At 39.6% G+C, this 20,967-nt stretch overlaps 1 protein-coding gene across 10 annotated transcripts in view; it reads left to right on the forward strand.

Moving 5' to 3' along the window:
• LOC111521552 (putative RNA-binding protein Luc7-like 2) overlaps positions 1-20,967 on the forward strand; it is a 65,835-nt gene that overhangs the window by 27,016 nt on the left and 17,852 nt on the right. For all 10 annotated transcript variants that reach the window (XM_026456378.2, XM_026456379.1, XM_026456381.1 and 7 more), the window contains 3 exons: positions 13,150-13,248; positions 16,902-17,012; positions 20,393-20,536. In XM_026456378.2, the coding sequence (XP_026312163.1) occupies positions 13,150-13,248; positions 16,902-17,012; positions 20,393-20,536 (354 nt within the window). The remainder of the gene's footprint in view (positions 1-13,149; positions 13,249-16,901; positions 17,013-20,392; positions 20,537-20,967) is intronic.

A 20,967-nucleotide genomic window follows, 5' to 3' on the forward strand; every position in this document is an offset into this window, starting at 1 on the left:
CCTCGACCTCTCAAAGTGCTGGGATTACAGGCCTGAACCACTGTGCCCAGCCTAAAAATATTGTTTATATAGGCGATTAACCACAAACATCAAACAAATTTACAAAGAATTACAAATTCTCTGTCACTGGAAATATTTTTAACATGTGATGAGTTCTGCCTTTAGGCAGGACCTACATGCTTTCTAGTTGATTCTTACTCATTAAGGGAACTTCTAAAAGCTCATTGGTGTTTTACTTTAACCTGTATAGGATTAAAGGATTAATTTTTTTTTTTTTTTGAGACCGAGTTTTGCTCTTGTTCCCCAGGCTGGAGTGCAATGGCTCAATCTTAGCTCACTGCAGCCTCCTCCGTCTGGGTTCAAGTGATTCTCCTGCCTCAGCCTCCCAAGTAGCTGGATTACAGGCACGTGCCACAATGCCCGGCTAATTTTTTGTATTTGTAGTAGAGACGGTTTCACCATGTTGGCCAGGCTGGTCTCGGACTCCTGGCCTCAGGTAATCTGCCAACCTCAGCCTCCCAAAGTGCTGGGATTACAGGCATGAGCCACTGTGCCTGGCCAAAGCATTTTGAGAATAAATGGTCTCAAACTTTTTTGGCTTACAGGATCAAAAATAAAGATGTGTGTTGATTTTACTCAGATAATATGACTTGTAAAACTTACTCTTTTTTTTTTTGAGATGGAGTCTCGCTCTGTGGCCCAGGCTGGAGTGCAGTGGTGCAATCTCGGCTCACTGCAAGCTCCGCCTCCCGGGTTCACACCATTCACCTCCTCAGCCTCCCGAGTAGCTGGGGCTACAGGTGTCCGCCGCCACGCCCGGCTATTTTTTTGAATTTTTAGTAGAGACAGGGTTTCACTGTGTTAGCCAGGATGGTCTGGATCTCCTGACCTTGTGATCTGCCCATCTCAGCCTCCCAAAATGCTGGGATTACAGGCATGAGCCACCACGCCTGGTGACTTTGTAAAACTTCTGAGATTAGATAAGTTTTTGTGTTTTTCTCCTTATATTTATTACAAAAATGTTTAGAGTGATCAAATTTAAGTGATAATTGGAATTAAGCAGAGGAAGAAATAGAAAAGGGTGAGCAAGAATCAGATTAATAAGGTCTGAATAGAGAAAGTAAAGATAATTCACAGTACTTGTTTTGTAATTTCTGAAGTCGCATCATAAACAGATACCCATGTGACTGTAACTTTAACAAATAAAGACTAATTGTAAATTGGCTTTTACATTTAAAATCTAATAAAAATTACTTTAACAAATTACTTCAAATTACTCATTGAAGTAATTTGTAATTTTTTTTCTCTTTCTGAGGGTATTGCTGATGGCAGAAGTTAGCAGTCATTCATTCACTCACTCAGATACTTGAGTACCTACTATGTGTGCTATGGTAGGTGGTGGGAATACAGATGTGGACCTGGGTTTCTCTTCCAGTGGTGGGAGTTTACATTGTAATGTGGGAGGCACACAGCCAAATATGAAAACAAATACTGTGATTTTAGGTAGTAATGAGTGTTATGACACAAAAGCATAGTTTGGTAATTCAGGGTGGGAATGGGGTGGGAGAGGGGGCCAAGGCCAAGGAGCTACTCTGGCAGGGTTGTTGGAGAAAATTTTTATTTACTTTTTAAAATTCTTTCTTTTGGCCGGGCGCAGTGGCTCAAGCCTGTAATCCCAGCACTTTGGGAGGCCGAGACGGGTGGATCACGAGTTCAGGAGATCGAGACCTTCCTGGCTAACACGGTGAAACCCTATCTCTACTAAAAAATACAAAAAAAAACTAGCCGGGAGAGGTGGTGGGCGTCTGTAGCCCCAGCTACTCAGGAGGCTGAGGCAGGAGAATGGCGTAAACCTGGGCGGCGGAGCTTGCAGTGAGCTGAGATCTGGCCACTGCACTCCAGCCTGGGCGACAGAGCGAGACTCCGTCTCAAAAAATAAAAAAATAAATAAAATAAAATTCTTTCTTTTTTGAGACGGAGTCTCACTTTGTCTCCCAGGCTGGAGTACAGCGGTGCGATCTCGGCTCACTGCAACCTCCACCTCCCGGGCTCAAGTGATCTCCTACCTCAGCCTCCCGAGTAGCTGGGACTAGAGATATGCGCCACCACATCCAGCTAATTTTTGTATTTTCAGTAGAGACGTGGTTTTACCGTGTTGTCCGGGCTGGTCTTGAATTCCTGACCTCAAGTGACCCATGCCTCCCAAAGTGCTGGGATTATAGGTGTGAGCCACTGCGCCTGGCTGAAAATTTTTATTTTATTTTTTATATGAGAACTCTTGTTTCTTAATGGAGAAAATTTTTGATGAAGTGACATTTGAAGAGATCCGAATGTGGAGAAGAAGGTAGTCATTTCTGAGTGGGAATCAACTTGTCATTTTCTTCCTACGCAAAACTTGTCGTAGTTCTCTATTGTTTATACCTGTACTGAAAAATCTAAAATACTTACCCAGGATACTTCTCCCTTGAATGACTAAATAGTGTAAGTTGTTTTTTCTTTTCCTTTTTTTTTTTTTTTTTTTTGGAGACAGAATCTTGCTCTGTCACGCAGGGCTGAAGTGCAATAGTGTCATTATAGCTCACTGAAGCCTGGAACTCTTGGCCTCACAGTGTTGGGATTGCAGGCGTGAGCCACCGTGCCTGGCCTGGTTCCCTCGTTTGACCAAACTGATTTGCTTATTGTCGTCTCACTCCTTTCTTTCCCTTGCATGCTTCTCATTTTTGTTTATACACTTTTCCTCTGCTTGCAATATTCTTTCTCCTCACTAAAAATTTAAATCCTGTCTGGCTTACTATATGTGATTGCCTTACCCTATAGCAGTTTAGCCTCTCAACCCCAGTATGGCACCTGCTTTCTGTACTACTGAAAAAAAATGTGTTATTTATCTCATTTGTGTATATAGTCTCATTTTCTCTCTTTCCAGTTAGGTAGTACACCATAGTCTTTGTGCGACAAGATCTCTTGTTTTAACTTTTTCTAGTTTTCTTTGCACATCTAGGGTCAGAAATGGATACAAAATATTTCCTTCGTTCTTAAAAAAATTATAAAAAAGTAGAAAAATACCATGATTTATCTTTACTCTGGGAAACATAGGTTTGGAGGTGGAACATATACAAGTGGAAAGAGGCAGTTAAGAAATTGGGAAGTGGTAGAAAACCAACAACGTTATATATGCACAATGTGCCCCATTTCTCTTCACCCTATACTCATGTCTAAGGTATAGTTGTCTAAGGTATATAGTCTGACTTGGAGGTCAGACTCTGTGTTCTTGTGTAATTTGTTAGAGGGTCTTCTGGAAAAATGCTTGAGCTGTAACTCTGGGGAGGAATATGTAAAACTTTCACCCTGGAAAACTTGAATAAAGAAAGCCCGTAGTGAATGTAGTCATATATCTGTATCATACTAGATGCTGCTACTTAGATTTCCTGTTACAACATCAAAATCGTCTTGTCCAGAGCAAGACATTTTTCCTCATAGAACAGTTTTCCCATTTGATTTAGTCAGTTCTCTTGGTGGCATCATTTTCCTCATGTTTGAAATGCTTGAAACCCTGAAAAGACGCCTGACTTTTTCTTTCTTTCCACACTTAATTTCCATTTAGCTAATACCTGTAGGTTGCAAGTGATTGTGTTATTGAAAGAATATTGAGCTATATTAAAGACCTGTTGAGATTTTTACTCTGCTGCCATTAGCTTATGATCTTAGGCAAATGTTGATCTGAGTCTTGATTTCTGCATTTGTAAGAAGGTGTGATGGGATTCATTATTCCAGAGACACTTCACATTTTTTAAATGGTTTTTTTGTTTGTGGGTTGGTTGGTTTGTGTGTGTGTGTGGGGGGGTTTGTTTGTTTTTTTAATTCTTTGGCAGTCTGATATATCTCTGTCACCTGCTTTTTCGTTTCTGTTCTAATTTGACGCCAGTGGCTTTATTCCTAGGTTCTTGTAATATCTTCTCTTGCCCTTTGTCTCTTTCTTCTAGTCAATCTGTCTAGTGTTAATTGTTCTGAAACATGGATTTTATTGTGTCATATTTCTGCCTAAGTAGTCAAGCATTGTTTTCCTACAGAATAAATTCTACATTTTTTTGACTCATTTTCAGACTCTTTCACAATCTAGTCAGAGGCTGTAAACTAGTGGCCTGTGGGCCAGTATAATCCTACATCCTCTTTCCCCCCCATCATTTTCCTTTATCTTCTAGTAGAAATCATCTCGTTCCCGTTAAGTTGTTCCTCTTTATTTTCCTGATAGGAAATATTGTATTCTCCCTTGAAGCATTTGCTCTGGCTCTTTCCCTCTGTTCTGTGTCTTCTGTGTAAATTATCTTCACTTGTCCTAGAAACTTCCTCATACACACTGATATTTAATAAAGATAGCCCTCTTTTGTGAATTCACTTGAAAATGGAAGCATTAGAAGTATGTAAAGTTATGAGCCAAGGAAATAAGTTCTTCACTGAACAAATAATTGAGCTGTAATATAATATTATGTCATATTATATAACAGAATATTGAGTACCTATTATGTGGTGAACAGTGTTATCTGATTGGGGCTGTTACAATGATCAAGAAAGACTGTGTTCCTCCCTCGTTGAGCTTATATCCCATTGCAATCAATATGCAAAATAACTAGGTTGACAGCCTGCCTTCAGAGTGCTTTTAGAAACATCTTACTTGATCTGAACAGCAATCCTGAAGTACTTGAGAAAACAGAAGTTCAGCTGGCACAGGCAGGATCACTTGAGGCGCCAGGAGTTACCAGCCTGGACAACACAGCAAGCTTCCATCTCAACAAAAAAAATAATTAACTCGGTGTGGCATGCACATGTCGTCCTAGCTACTGAGGAGACTGAAGCAGGAAGATAACTTAAGCCTAGGAGTTCAAGGCCACAGTGAGCTATGGTCGTGCCAGTGCACTCTAGCTTGGAAGTTCAGAGTTTAAGCGAATTTCTCAGGATCAAATGGATAATACAAGGTAAAGGGAGGTGTTTTGATATGGTCCAGTTCCCAGTCTCTTTTTCTTTTCTTTTTTTTTTTTTTTTTTTTGGAGACCAGGGTCTCACTCTGTCCCCTAGGCTGGAGTGCAGTGGCGTCATCTCGGCTCACAACCTCCGCCTCCTGGGTTCAAGTGGTTCTCCTGCCTCAGCCTCTTGAGCAGCTGGTACTACAGGCACATGCCACCACACCCGCCTAATTTTTGTATTTTTAGTAGAGGTGGGGTTTCGCCATATTGGCCAGGCTGGTCTCAAAGCTTCTGACCTCAAGTGATCCACCTGCCTCGGCCTCCCAAAGTGCTGGGATTACAGACGTGAGCCACTGTGCCTGGCCTAGTCTGTCTTATTACTTAGACAATGTAGTTTTTAAGTACAAGAGAATAAAGCATAAAACATGAATGTTTCCAATTATACCTCACCCTCCTTCTTAGATCTAAACCTTGTCAACTATTTACTGTACATCTTTCACTCTCCTTTCTATGCATTTACACAAGGTTGTGTGTTTTAACAGATGGCGTTATTGTTTGAATTTTTTTTCACTTGTCTTGGAGAGGTTTCCGTATCAGTTGTCTGCATTTTTAAAAATGCCTGAATAATATTTTGTAGTGTGACTGTTCTCTTATCCTTTATATGCAGTGAGTATTTATAGTCTTTGTTTCTGTTTTTGGTGTACACTGTGGCAGTCCAATCCTTGTATGTACATCTTTGTAGACATTTACAGCTGTTGCTTTAATGTCTTGATTTCTATTGTGAATATAAATTCCTTGGTTGTAGAAATTATATTCTCATGCTGTTCTGTAATTTTGTTCACGATCTGGTTCATAGAACTGAACAAATGTTCAAACACATAGCAAAGCAGGTATATTTACAATTACTAGGAGCTATTACTATGCCAAATTCTATCGTTTATATATTAACATATTACTACTATTAATTTACACTTGCAGTACACTCAAAATGTATGAATCAACCTTTTGATTTGCTCTACCGTAATATTTCTATTCATTAATTTTAATGTATAGTTTTCACATGCCTCTCAATTTTTTTGTCTCTAACATTAAATTGGCTTCTTTTTTTTGGAGGAGGCGACAGGGTCTGGTCTCAGTCTGTTACCCAGGCTAGAGGGCAGTGACATGATCTTGGCTCTCTGCAACCTCTGCCTCCCAGGTTCAAGTGATTCTTCTGCCTCAGCCTCCCGAGTAGTTGGGATTGCAGGCATGTCACCATGCCCAGCTAATTTTTATATTTTTGGTAGAGATGGGGTTTCACCATGTTTGCCAGGCTGGTCTCGAACTCCTGACCTCTAGTGATCTGCCTGCCTCAGGCTTCCATAGTGCTGGGACTACAGGTGTGAGCCACCACGCCTGGTGTGGCTTCATTGATTGTTCTAATTGTAATAATAATACATGCTCATTGCTTATAATTCACCCGGTACCAGAAAGTTCAAACAACCCTCATAGTAATACAGATTTGTAAATTCCAAAATACATATTTTATTAACGTCTTTCTTCGTCAGCTTCTCTTTTCTCCACTTGGTATATCAAGAACATCATTTTTAAAGACTAAATAGACACTGTATAGCTGTTCCATAGCTGAATCAACCAAACTTCTGTTGAGAGGCTCCTAAAATGTTTCTTTTTTTCCAAAAAACATTGTTAAACTTTATTCTCCACTTATCTTTTTATAATTATTTCACTATTAATTCCTTAGAAATAGAATTCCTTAGTCAAATTATCAGGTTTATTCAATAGTCATGGTTTGTGCAAAACTTGGTCTTCTTGGAGGGATAAGTAAGAGAAACAGACGGTTTTTCTAATGAAGCTTAGAGTTTATTTGGGGAAACAACATTCACTTTTGGAATTTCAAAAGAAAAGTTAAAAATTCTTGACGATTTAGCTTTGTTACCTTTGTTGGTAAAACAGTATAAAACGCTGTGGGGCTATAAGTTACCAGGATCAGCTATAGTTATTTGGTCAACATTTCATGGAGTAATGGATTCAGAATGGAGAAGACAAAATGCAGAGCTGAACTTAATTACAAATAAGCATTAAAAAAAAAAAAAAAAAAAACTACAATCTAAGCATTTAGATGTAAAAATTAAAAACCAAGAATAAACTTGTGGAAAGAATTTAATTATGAAGTAAGCTACCTGGTTTTTTTTGTTTTTTGTTTTTCTTTTTTTGAGATGGAGTTTCGCTCTGGTTGCCTAGGCTGGAGTGATCTTGGTTCACTGCAACCTCTGCCCCCTGGGTTCAAGCGATTCTCTTGCCTCAGCCTTCCGAGTAGTTGGTTGGGATTACAGGCATGCACCACCACGCCTGGCTAATTTTGTATTATTTTAGTAGAGATGAGGTTTCTCCATGTTGGGTCAAGCTGTTCTCGAACTCCTAATCTCAAGTGATCTGCCCGCCTCGGCCTCCCAAAGTGCTGGAATTACAGGCGTGAGCAACCGCTCCCAGCAGCTGCTTGTTAAATTAAAAAATAGTTTTAAGACCAGGTATGGTGGCTCAGGCCTGTAATCCTAACTTTGGGAGGCCGAGGTGGTTGAATCACCTGAGGTCAAGAGTTTGACCAGCCTGGTCAACATGGTGAAACACGATCTCTACTAAAAATACAAAAATTAGCTGGGTGTGGTGGTGCATGCCTGTAATCCCAGCTACTGGGGAGGCTGAGGCAGGAGAATCGCTTGAACCTGGGAGGCAGAGGTTGCTGTGAGCTGAGATCACGCCACTGCACTCCAGCTTGGGCAACAGAGTGATACTCCATCTCCAAAAAATTAGCCAGGTATGGTGATGTGTGCCTATTGGTCCCAGCTACTCAGGTGTCAGGTGGCTGAAGCAGAAGGATTGCTTGACCCTGGGAGGCAGGGTTGCAGTGAGCTGAGATCATGCCACTGTACTCCAGACCGGGGGACAGAGTGAGGCCCTGTCTCTGAAAAAGTAAAAATAAATAATACATATGTATACACACACATGTGTATATATATATATATACACACACACACATGTATATATATATATATATACACACACACACACACATATATTTTGTGACAGAGTCTTACTCTGTTTCCCGGGCTGGAGTGCAGTGGCACGATCTCGGCTCACTGCAAACCTCTGCCTCCTGGGTTCAAGTGATTCTTGTGCCTCATCCTCCTGAGTAGATGGGATTACAGGTGCCTGCCACCACATCGAGCTTTTTTTGTGTGTTTTTAGTAGAGATGGGGTTTCACCATGTTGCCCAGGCTGTTCTCGAACTTCTGACCTCAAGTGATCTGCCTGCCTTGGCCTCCCAAAGTGCTGAGGTTTCAGGAGTGAACCACTGCATCTGACCTTGTTTTAAATTTTAAATACTCCTCATGTGCATAGCACAGTGCCAGAGCAGATGCTTAGTAGTCATCATGGTATGGACAGAGGAACATAGATGCCTCGTACTCTGAAAATCTGCCTTGGCTATACCTACTGTCCCACTAGGTCCCTGAAGAGATAACGACTGAGGATATTCCACATACAAAAAAGCCTTCTTTATTATAATTAGGACCTTTGTCCTAGGGCTTGTGGTGAGGCAGGCTAGACTATAAACTCGCAAGGACTCATAGTTCAGAAAGTGACAAGCCCTGCCTCTTGGAGGAAAAAAGAAGAGTAGCTCAAAACACTTAAGAAGTAAGGAGTCCAAGCAAAGGAGATAATCCAAGGAGAGGCTAAGGAGAACCTCCCCTCCAGGAGCTCAGATCATCTGGAATTCATCTTGAACACTGGCTTGTTAATAAGCCCCCCTGTGCCAAATGTTCTTTGCCCTTTTTTCAGTTTGATTTATTCAGCACAGGCGCATAGTAGATAAAACAGAAGAATTCTTGCTCTATGGAAGTCACATTTTAGTGAGTTAATCTTACCCCTCTCATAAATCTTCCCCATGGCATGCCTTCGCCAAAAGGCTACTCTCACTGAGAAGTCCACCTCTGCTATAGTGGTAAAGTTGTATCTTTTCTTGTGTTCATTTTGTTCTTGGTCTACATAGTTGCTTTTCTTCCTTTGATTGGTTGTGTGATGTAACTTTAAAGATGTGGAGGCAGGGAGCCTAGAATTCTTGCAATAGAGACAGATTGTTTAGGTTAAAAACAGGCAAAATTTATGTGTTACTTTTAAGTTTTTGTTGAATACGATTGGAAATGTAGTTGATCAGGGAACTGATGAAAGTAAGGTAAAGGAGATACAGAAGAAAGGAAGTAGACAGCTGCTTTGAATCTCTGTGGTGAGCTTTTTTAGATGTTGTGGGGAATGACTTACTGAAAAATATTGGAAGGTAAGTTAGTACTAAAATAACCGGAACTAGCATGGTAAAGTGGAAGCAATATTAGACTAGGAATCAGTCTAACGAGATTTTCTGATAAGCACCCTGAGCAAGTCATTCTTTCTGTGCAAAGAATGGGAATAAAAGTAGATTAGTGAGTGGTTCTCAACACTGCACATTAAAAGTACCTGGGAGGCTTTTACAATTCAGTCAGTCTTTGGGAGGTAGAAATTGGGACTTTTTAAAAAAAAGCTTCCATCAATATTATGTAAAAGTTCCCCAGGTCTAGGTTGAGAACCACAGTGGATCAAAAAGCCTTTCCAACTGTGACATCTTGCATTTTATGAAATAAAATGTAGTGTGTGAACAGCTATAGCTGTGGAAGTAAAATAGTAAGGAAGTTGTTGTCATGATTGATGTTTAGAAATTGTTAATTTCAGAAACCTACTGCCTGGCATATCAGAGACAATGACAGCCTCCTTCTGTCATTAGCTTCTTTCATTCCTACCATGTTTTCTGGAATTCTTTCTTAGGAATATTTAAGTTTTTCTGCGTTTTCTTAATAATTGTTGTTTAATGAGCACCTTTTAAATTTGAATTTCTGCACATCCATAGAAAGCTTTACTTTTTGTTTATTGTCACTGAAAAACTCCTTAGCTTGTTAAACCAGACTAATGAATTGGAGGTAAGGATTGGAGCCTGGAAAAATCTCAGCATACTCAGTAATAGTACAGTACTTTAATACCACTAAGCATGATGAGGACTTTTATAACAGTGATGAGTCCTCATTATTTCCCAAAGGATAACTTTGGGGGCAGAATTTATACATTCCCATTAATTCCATTATGTAATTAAGAACCGAAGGTAATAGAGTTTTATAGAAAAACATTTTCTGTTTGTTTTCACTTTTGAGACAGGGTCTAGCTCTGTCACCCAGGCTGGAATGCCGTGGCATGATCACAGCTTACTGCAGCTTTGACCTGCAGAGCTCAAGTGATCCCCCTGCCTCTGTCTCCTGAGGAGCTGAGACTATAAGCATGGGCCACCATGCCTGGATAATTTTTTTTTTCCTTTTTACTTTTTGTAGAGATGGGGTCGTCTTATGTTACCCAGGCTGGTCTGGAACTCCTGGGCTCAAGCGATCCTCCCACCTTGGTCCCCCCAAAGTGCTGGAATTACGGGCATTAGCCACTGTGGCCAGAAACGTTGGTTTTTTTTTTTTGTTGTTGTTGTTGTTTTAATAGTCACAACATCTAAGAGTCCAAAGGAAGAAAAAAACTACCTGATGGTTGAATTCTTTCCTTAATATCCTGGTAAAAGAGTTGTCAAAACAGTGTTTAAACACCTCACTTATCTGGGAACTCACTAACTCTGAGGATGTTTGTTCTACCTTCGGAAAACTTTGATTATTGAAAATATTTTCTTGACCAGGTGCAGTTGCTCATGCCTGTAGTCCAGCACTGGGGGGCTGAAGTGGGAGGATCAGTCAAGCTCAGGAGTTTGAGACCAGCCTGGGCAAGATAGCACCCTTTGTCTCTACTTAAAAAAAAAAAAATTAGCTGGAAATGGTGGCGGGGGACTGTAGTCCCAGGTACTTGTCAGGGAAGGGTGCTTAGATGGGAGGATTGCTTGAGCTGGGAGGTGGAGGCTGCAGTGAGCCATAATCATGCCACTGCACTCCAGCCTAGGTGACAAAGTGAGACTCTGTCTCAAAAAAAGAAGAACAAGTATTCAGAGAGTTAAAAGTCTGACTCACTGAAGTCCCTTTGGCCCCATAATAAAACAAATCTATTTCTGCTGCTTAATGAAAAATTCCTCAGTTGATTGAAGTTGGTTCAATCTTATTTTTGTCTTCTCTGTTTATTTCTGTTCTCTGGCTTTTTTGTATAGCCTGGTTTTGAGATACTTATGTCTAATTTTCTTATACTCCTTTTGAAATGTGTTAGTACATAGAATGTGTGTTTTGGAGAGCAGTGGTTTGCTTTTAAAACCAGCCTTCAGTAGAGAATTCCTACTTTGTTTATACTGTGTCCTCTTGGAGTTAGTTTTAGACAATATAGGTTTTTCTCAGTTTTGCCGTACTGTAACCGTTACTCTTGACTACTTAAATTTTTAAATTGTCTGATTCTCTGCTCATACCTACTTATTTGTACATTTATTGTCTTGGATATGTAACTATAGGACTTCATATTTATTTCTTTTAAATTTTATCTGGTCTGTTAATACTTTTGAATCTTGATCTCGTGAATTAACTATGCTTTTTAGTTGGGATATTTTACAAAATTAATTATACTTTTGTTTTATACATATTTAGATTGTTGACAAGTTAAATAGGCAGACTCATTTTTAGATACTGTATACAAAGCTAAGACTCAGACCTGTGTGCCGTACTCTATTCCTGTTCCCTGTTACCATGAACTTCCCTGTGATTAATAGTGGCATATAAATAAGTAAACACTTTAAAGATCTGCCTTCTAAATCTTCTGTACAACCCGGAACATTACTTTTTGCCTTTTCCTAAGATTCATTTGCTTTTCCTTCTTGAGATCCAGTTTAATTGTATCCTCTTCAGAAAGGTCTTCTCTGACTAGCTCATCCCAAGTAGCTCCCCATAATAATGGGAAGCATTGCTATTTTATTACATCATCTAACTTTGTTCATAGACATGATTCTTGTTATTTGTTTCCCCTCAGATAGAATGTAAGCTCCATGAAGTCAGACTGTCTCTGTCACTTAACTCTATATCCCTAGCACCTAAGATAGTGCTTGCCACAAGTGGGACCTTAATAGTCAAAGGAAGGAGAATGACTTGTACTCCCTTTTTACCAACCCTCCAGAGATTTTGAGGTATTCCAAGAGTGGTCACACCTGCAGTTGGAAAATCTCTGCCTTGCTTTGATCACTGATTAATCATAACTGTAATGATCCTTGCATCTTGCCAATTTTTTCTCCTCATATTTTCCCCCAAAAAAGTTTCATGAAAGATCTTATCAGTTGCCTAGATACATGTACAAATGGATAGATTTTTAGATATTTTGTCTCAGATACGAGAAAAGCCTCTGGTTTGGTAAATAACACCTAATTGGAGTTTCCAAGTAGAAGGACCCTAGGTTCAGTAAGAGTATTTCCCTGATACATGTTTATTGTAAGTGGAGTTAAATGCTTGTTCTCTGTGCACTTATATTGGGTATTATTAGTAAATCATCTCTTTACTAGTTTATTAGTCTTGTCCCCAGACAAGACTATCAAAGTCACCAGTCTGTTTTGTTTTGGGTTTTTTTAAATTTATTTTTTATTTTTAAAAATTGAGAGAGGTCTTAGTGTGTTGCCCAGGCTGGTCTCAAACTCCTGGGCTCAAGCGATCCTCCTGCCTTGGCCTTCCAGAGTGCTGGGATTACAGGCATGAGCCACCATGCCCAGCCACCAGTCTGTTTTTTGAGGACTCCATCTTTATTTGAAAAATAGGATGTTCTTCAAAGCACATTGACATCGCAACGATTCAATTTTATATATTCTTTTAGTTTGGTTTAAAATTAACTTTATCTTTTTTGTGTTGTGGAGCTAAATGAACTATGTTGTGATATAGAAGCTAGAAGCTTTTCTCAGATTCTGAAAAGCTTTTCCATATCCATTTATTGTTAAGTACAAGTGATCCCTGTTCCCATCTGTTGGTAGACAGAATTGGTGCCATTTTTTTCTTCTGACACCACGTTTTATATTTGTCTATGAAATTTTGTAATTTGGAAGCCCCTACATAAAAAAGCATTTGTATGACTTAATACGTATTCTGAAAAGAACTGTGGTTGTTGATGCATTTTTTAAAAAAAACATGTTTTTTTGTTTTAATATTATGTCTTTTTTCCCTTCCAGAGAATGGATCTTGGAGAATGTCTGAAAGTCCATGACCTGGCTTTAAGAGCAGATTATGAAATTGCATCCAAAGAACAAGATTTTTTCTTTGAACTTGACGTATGTGATTTTGCTTTAATGGTTTGTTGTTATCTTTTGCTGTAAAACATGTGGATTAATATCTCTTAATAAGAAAAACTCTTAGCATTTTATCCTCTGTGGTTATATGAAGGGTAAGACTCAAGTAAGATCATGTACTTTCTTGACAACTCTTTTAAAAATATGAGGTGAGACTGTATTTTAAGAAAATGTGTAAAAGTCATATGATTCATAAATTCTTTTGAAAATTAAGCATACTCTTCCCAACAAAGTAGTAATGATTAAGGAAATATCAAGCAAATGTAAGCAACTAATTAATAGTGTATATAAGGACATATCTTTAGTAATATACTGAGTTTTTACATTCATATTTATTTTTGTATCTACTTATATATATACATGTATGTATAGTTGGCCCCCCATATCTGTCGTTGAATCTGTAGAAGGAACCAACTGGGGATTGTAAATATTTAGCAGAAGGAAGGGATTGTTGCATCTGTACTGAACATGTACAGCCATTTTGTTCTTGTTATTCCCCAAACATTACAGTATAACTGTTTACATAGCATTTACATTGTGTTAGGTATTATAAGTAATCTGGAGACAATTTAAAGTATATGAGAGGGTTGTGTAATGGGAGATTATATGCAAATATTACACCATTTTATATTAAAAAATGCACATTCATGGATTTTGGTATCCACTGGGTATCCTGGAACCAATCTCGCACAGATAGTGAGGGACATGCATACAGGTGTTTGGGGGGAATTTTATTTATTTATTTTTTTTGGAGTCGGAGTCTCACTCTGTCACCCAGGCTGGAGTGCAGTGGTGCGATCTCGGCTCACTGCAGGCTCTGCCTCCCAGGTTTGTGCCATTCTCCTGCCTCAGCCTCTCGAGTAGCTGGGACAACAGGTGCCCACCACCACATCTGGCTAATTTTTTTGTGTTTTTAGTAGAGATGGGGTTTCACCATGTTAGCCAGGAGGGTCTCGATCTCCTGACCTCGTGATCTGCCCGCCTTGGCCTCCCAAAGTGCTGGATTACAGGCATGAGCCACCGCACCCGGCTGTTTGGGGGATATCAAGGACGATGTTTTTAATGAAAAACCAAGCAATGGAAGACACCATTTAGATACCTAAAAGCGCCTGAAATGTAACTTTATATTGTTGCTTTTACATGAAAATCATTTGCATAAAAATAAACCTTTTTTGCATATATATAAAGCATAACAATCAGCATTACATAAAACATACTAATGTGCATAATCTTATACGTTTTATTAGTGAAATAATAGATGTTTTAAATTTAGTTTTTAGGAGATAAACCAGTAAACAGGTCCTCCTGTCTTCTGAATATCCAAAAATTTCTGCTAATGGAAATGAAATTGTTTTTGGAAATACAATTTACAACAAATTTTCCCTACTTTTTTGGTGATTTTTGGCCTTACGGAGTACTTTTATATTTATATTGTCTTGATTTATCAATCTTTAACACATCTATAGCTAGGCGTGGTGGCTCATACGCCTGTAATCCCAGCACTTTGGGAGGCCAAGGCAGGGGTGGATCACCTAAGGTCAGGAGTTCGAGACCAGCCTGGCCAACATGGTGAAACCCCATCTCTACTAAAAATACAAAAATTAGCCGGGCATGGTGGTGGGTGCCTGTAATCCCAGCCACTTGGGAGGCTGAGGCAGGAGAATCACTTGAACCCGGGAGTCAGGTTGCAGTGAGCCTAGATTGTGCCACTGTGCTCCACCTTGGGGGACAGAGCAAGACTGGATAACCCAACCAATAGCTGGATAACCCAAGAATTTCTTCAATGTGAAAAGCAATATGGATCATTTTTAAAAAAGCTTTTATCTGTGATAACATAAAAATAGTTAATGAATTTGAAATTTACTTTTTAAATCACAACAGAAATCTATTCAAATTTCCTTACGTAAAGATAAAGGTGGCATCTCAAAGCACTGAGAGAAAAGATGGACTAATTAGCAAATAGTGTTGGGTGACTAAGTAGCTGTGTCGGGTTGGGGGGTGACTAGATCCATGTCTCAATTCCTTAAACCAGAATAAATCCGAAAAGTCTATAAAACGAAGTCAAAATATGCCAGAAGAAACCATGGTAGAGAACTCTTAGCACCTCAGGAAAATAAAAGCCTTTAGAATTAATGAAATAGATTTGGTTTTTCTGTTTGTTTTTTGAGACCACGCCCAGCCCCATAAATTTGTATTTTTGTTAAACATTTGTATCTTGGCCCGGCGCGGTGGCTCAAGCCTGTAATCCCAGCACTTTGGGAGGCCGAGACGGGTGGATCACGAGGTCAGGAGATTGAGACCATCCTGGTTGACACGGTGAAACTCCATCTCTACTAAAAAATACAAAAAACTAGCCGGGCAAAGTGGTGAGCGCCTGTGGTCCCAGCTGCTGGGGAGGCTGAGGCAGGAGAATGGCGGGAACCCGGGAGGCGGAGCTTGCAGTGAGCTGAGATCCGGCCACTGCACTCCAGCCTGGGCGACAGAGCAAGACTCCGTCTCAAAAAAAAAAAAAAAAAAAATTTGTATCTTGAATTAGTTATATTTCTGTACAGTAAGATTTAGAAGTCCAAACTTGAGAATGAATTCTTAAAGTTTACTTTTAAATGAACTATTAATTATGGACATTAATATGTGCCTCACAAATGTTGTTCATATAAATATTGAATTTTTATAGTGTAGATACTGCTAAAATTCTCAATGGTTTATTCTCTGAAAAAAGATAAGTTTTCCTGATGTGTGAGACTCTTGTCTCAAAAAAGAAAAAATTATAAAGCAGTTTGGAGAATTAAAAGAAAAAAGGGTAAAAATGTTCAGAAGTGCTTATTGTTAGCATTTTGTATAGTTTTCCATTTTTTCCATATTTTTGTCCATTCAGATCTAGACTTGCAGCAGATTTTTCTGTCTTTATTTTACAAAATTGGGATCTTACTGCATAACATTTATAATTTGCTTTTTATTCACAAATGAATCCTGAACATTTCTCCATGTCCTCAAGTGATTTTTTTTGAGACACACTCTCATTCTGTCACCCAGGCTAGAATGCAGTGGTACGATCTTGGCTCAATGCAACCTCCACCTCCCAGGTGCAAGTGGTTCTCCCACCTCAGCCTCCTGAGTAGCTGTGATTACAGGCGCGCACCACCATGCCTGGCTAATTTTTGTATTTTTAGTAGAGACGGGGTTTCACCATGTTGGCCAGCGTGGTCTCAAACTCCAGAGTGCTGGAATTACAGGCGAGACCCACTGCGCCCAGCTGCTGCTGCTTTTTTTTTAATGACCTCACTCTGTCACCCAGACTGGAGTACAGTGGCATCATCAGGGCTCACTGCAGCCTCAACCTCTTTGGGCCCAAGTGTTCCTTCTGCCTCAGCCTCCCGAGTAGCTGAGACTACAGTTATGCACCACCCACCTGGCTGATTTTTGTATTCTAAGTAGAGGCAGGATTTTGACAAGTTGGCCAGGCTGGCCTCAAGTGATCTGCCTGCCTTAGCCTCCTAAAGTGCTTGGATTACTGATGTGAGCCACCGTGCCCCATCATGGTAGCATTTTAAAAAGCAAAGTGTGATTTTTGTATGAAGATATTTCTGAATAAAGTCGACTTTCTGACAGTAATTGTCTTTAATTAAACTTTGTAGGCCATGGATCATCTGCAGTCATTCATTGCAGATTGTGATCGTAGAACAGAAGTGGCCAAGAAAAGATTAGCAGAAACTCAAGAAGAGATTAGTGCTGAAGTAGCAGCAAAGGTAAGAGTTTTAATCACTTCATTAGTACAAAGTATTGTTTTGACTCCTTTTAACTTTTTATTTTGAAATAATTAGATTTGCAAGAGATTGCAAAGACATATACGAGGAATTCTGTATACTGTCTTGTCTGCCCCAATGTTAACATGTTACACAATGTAGTACAATACCAAATAAATTGACATTGGTCTAATCCTTATATTTTATTCAGATTTTGCCAGTTATGGATTCATTTATTTGTGTATGCATGTCTGTTTGTATAGCTCTGTGCAGTTTTTTTGTTTTTGTTTTTGTTTGAGACAGAGTTTTGCTGTGTTGCCCAGGCTGGAGTGCAGTGGTGTAATCTTGGCTTGCTGCATTCTCCGCCTTCTGGGCTTAAGCAAGTCTCGTGCCCCAGCTTCCTGAGTAAGTGGGATTACAGGCGTGCGTCACCATTCCTAGCTAATTTTTTTTATTTTTAGCAGAGACAGAGTTTCGCCATGTTGGCCAGGCTGATCTCAAACTTCTGGCCTCAAGTGATCTGCCCACCTTGACCTCCCAAAGTGCTGGGATTATAGGCATGAGCCACTACGCCTGGCCAGCTCTCTGTAGTTTAATCACATGTGTAATTATAACCACAATTAGGATGCTTAACTATAGCATTGCCACAAGGCTGCCTCATGTTACCCCTTTGATAGCTACATCCATCTTCACCCTCATCCAACATCTCTCACCTTGGCCATCACTAACCTATTCTCTGTCTCTGTAGTTATGTTATTTCATGGAGTGTTATATAAATGAAATCCTGTGTACTCTTTTGAGATTTGGCCTTTTTCATTCCATATAACTTTCATTCAAGTTGTTTGTATCAGTTCATTCCTTTTTATTTCTCCATTGTACAGATATACCACAGTATTTTTATTTGCTTTTAAAAGCAAATGTTAAATGTCATATTTCACCTGTAAATTATAACCACAGTAATACATACATAAACAGTAATTTTTTAATGTTATCCAGTATATGTTTATTTTTCTTGTATAGAGTCGATTTGTTATTAGGATCCAAACAAGGTCTTCGATATTGCGTTTTGTTGATGACTTATTACAACATAATTATATTCCATTCAGTATGATCTAGTGTGTTTTATGAAAATGCAGAATGGGAGAAAAAGAGTAACCCAGTGGAGTTTAGATGACAGTATTAAAATATGGTGTTCAGATACGTATATGCAAATGAAAATAGATTCCATCGTTTGAGAAAAGGGTTGCTTTTAGTCAGCCTTTTCTTAAAAGTTCTCTGAAGATGGGGACTGGAAAGACGGGCATCCTGAAGTACAAAGGATCTAGTATCTCATGGTTGGAAGAGATCTGTAAGTGAGCCCGCATTGTATTGGTTATATTGGTTATCCATCACTACAGAAATGCTGTATAACAAACCACCTCAAAGCTCAGTGACTTAAAACAGTAAGTATTTATTTAGCCCGTGACTCCACAGTCGATGATTTAGGCTGAACTTGACTGAGTAGTTATTCTTGTTTCAGCTGGGCTTACTCTCATGCCTTGCAGTCCGTCCGCTGGAGGATGCAGAGCCATGCCCAACAGGCTAGCCTGGCCGTGTTCTCATGGTGGTGGCAGAGGTACAGAAGCATCAAGCCCCATCACACAGGCCTCTCCTTTGGTCATGTTTGCTACCATCTCAATAACCAAAACAAGTTCATGACCAAATTCAGAGTCAGAGTACGATGGTACACAATTAACATGGTCAAGGACATGGATACAGGGAAAAAGAGTTTTGGACAACAGTTTAGTCGTTCAGTGATGTATTTAAAGGAAAATACCATTTGGTAGAGAGGGAGGATAGTGATAATAGAATTAGGACTCTCACTGAGGGAAGAAATATCTTGGGTTGAAGGATATTTGAGAAGTAAAGATTATTAATTAAACCAGTAAACTGGTTTGTTGGGACAGGAAACTCATACCAAACTAAAACCTTCGGCCAGGTGCAGTGGCTACCACCTGTAATCCCAGCAATTTGTTAGGCCAAGGTGGGTGAACCACTTAAGGTCATAAGTTTGAGACCAGCCTGGCCAACATGGTGAAACCTTGTCTACAAAAACCGCAAAATTAGCAGGCATGGTGGTGCATGCCTGTAATCTCAGCTATGGGGGAGGCTGAGACAGGAGAATCGCCTGAACCCAGGAGGCAGAGATTGTAGTGAACTGAAATCGTGCCACTGCACTCCAGCCTGGGGACAGAGCAAGACTCCATCTCAAAAACAACAATAACAACAACAAAAAATTAAAACCTTCTTTGCTAACATAATTGGCCATATACCAAAGACTTTGTGGCCCAAGATAATGATTATATGTATGTTTTATGTGCCATTAGAACAGTAAGAATAAACTAAGTTGCTAGGATGATGATAGTGATAAGGAAGAGGAACGTATTCTTTCCCAAGGCAAGAGTTAATCTCAGTGGAAAGCTAAGGACTCAGAGTGGAGTTGCCAGGCGAGTATGCTGAAAATCAGCAAGGTGCTATGCAGTGTCCATACAAGGCGTGTTTTCTCATTTCTCACTACTTTGTGGGATACGTACTATCTGTACTTCTTAGATGAGGAAATGGATTCAGGTATAAGTAATGTGGCCAAAATTACACAAATAGTAATTGATTTAGCAATAAGTCAGATCTGTTGGACTCCTGAGCTTGCTCCACCAATTCATTTCTTTAACTCATATTTGAGCCTAGGCTGTTTGCTGAGCACTGGAGATACAAAGATGGGAAATACAGCTAATTGTCCTTAAAGTAGTATGATATTTATTAAAGGAACTGTCAAAAAAGATACAAAGGTGACACAAAGGAGAGAGTATGGCCATCTTTGCTGATGTGTTTAAATGGGGCTGGGATGCGGTGAATGTTAGGAATGCTTTACAGAAATGACCCTTGAGTTGGAGCTTGTTGGAACGAGTGAACATTCAGTAGGCAGACGAGAGGTAAGGGATCCCATCCCAGAAAGAAGAGTATATGCAAAGTCACAGAGGTAGAAAACAACAGGGTAAGTTTGGGAAACTATAGATTATGTTGTGAGGTAGAGGAGTAGCAAGAGATGGTTTAGAAAAGTACAAAGGGCCAGATCATGGAAGAAACCGTATTTTAAACGAGGAATACACCACCTCGCCAGAGGACCGAAAGTTATATTGGGCCCAGTAGTAGCCCTGACTTCATTGAGGTAAGGCAGGCAGGCTCAGAACATCCTGATGTCTCAGTTCATTTGGGATATGCTCCGAAAGCATTCTTTAACCTCATATTGCCTTAGATAACAAGTCTCTTCTCAGCAGTTCTGAAATACCTTGAAGTTTAAAATTCATTCTCTTGTTTATTCATGACCTTTTTTTATTTCTTTTTAGGCAGAACGTGTTCATGAGTTAAATGAAGAAATTGGTAAATTGTTAGCCAAGGTGGAACAACTAGGAGCTGAAGGGAATGTGGAAGAATCCCAGAAAGTAATGGATGAAGTAGAGAAAGCACGGGCAAAGAAAAGAGAAGCAGAGGTAAATTCTTAATAGTAGTAGACGAATTCTGCTTAATTTGGTAAGACTTAAAAAAAAGTAGTAGATGAAACTGTATATCTATACCTCTCTAAGAACATGTATTTGAATGGAAATTATTGAACAGTTATTAAAGAGAAGTTGAACTAAAAGACAAAAACAAAACACAGAAAAAGCTGGTTGTGGTGGTGTGTGCCTTTGGTCCCAGCTGTTCCACAGGCTGAGGCAATCGCTTGAGTTGAGTTCAAGTTCAGCCTTTTTTTTTTTTGAGATGGAGTTTCGCTCTTGTTGCTCAGCCTGGAGTGCAATGGCACAATCTTTGCTCACCGCAACCCCTGCCTCCCAGGTTCAAGCAATTCTTCTGCCTCAGCCTCCCAAGTAGCTGGGATTACAGGCCCACACTACCACACCCGGCTAATTTTTGTATTTTTAGT

This window comes from Piliocolobus tephrosceles, chromosome 8, assembly GCF_002776525.5.
Source record: "Piliocolobus tephrosceles isolate RC106 chromosome 8, ASM277652v3, whole genome shotgun sequence".
Taxonomy (NCBI): Eukaryota; Metazoa; Chordata; class Mammalia; order Primates; family Cercopithecidae; genus Piliocolobus; species Piliocolobus tephrosceles.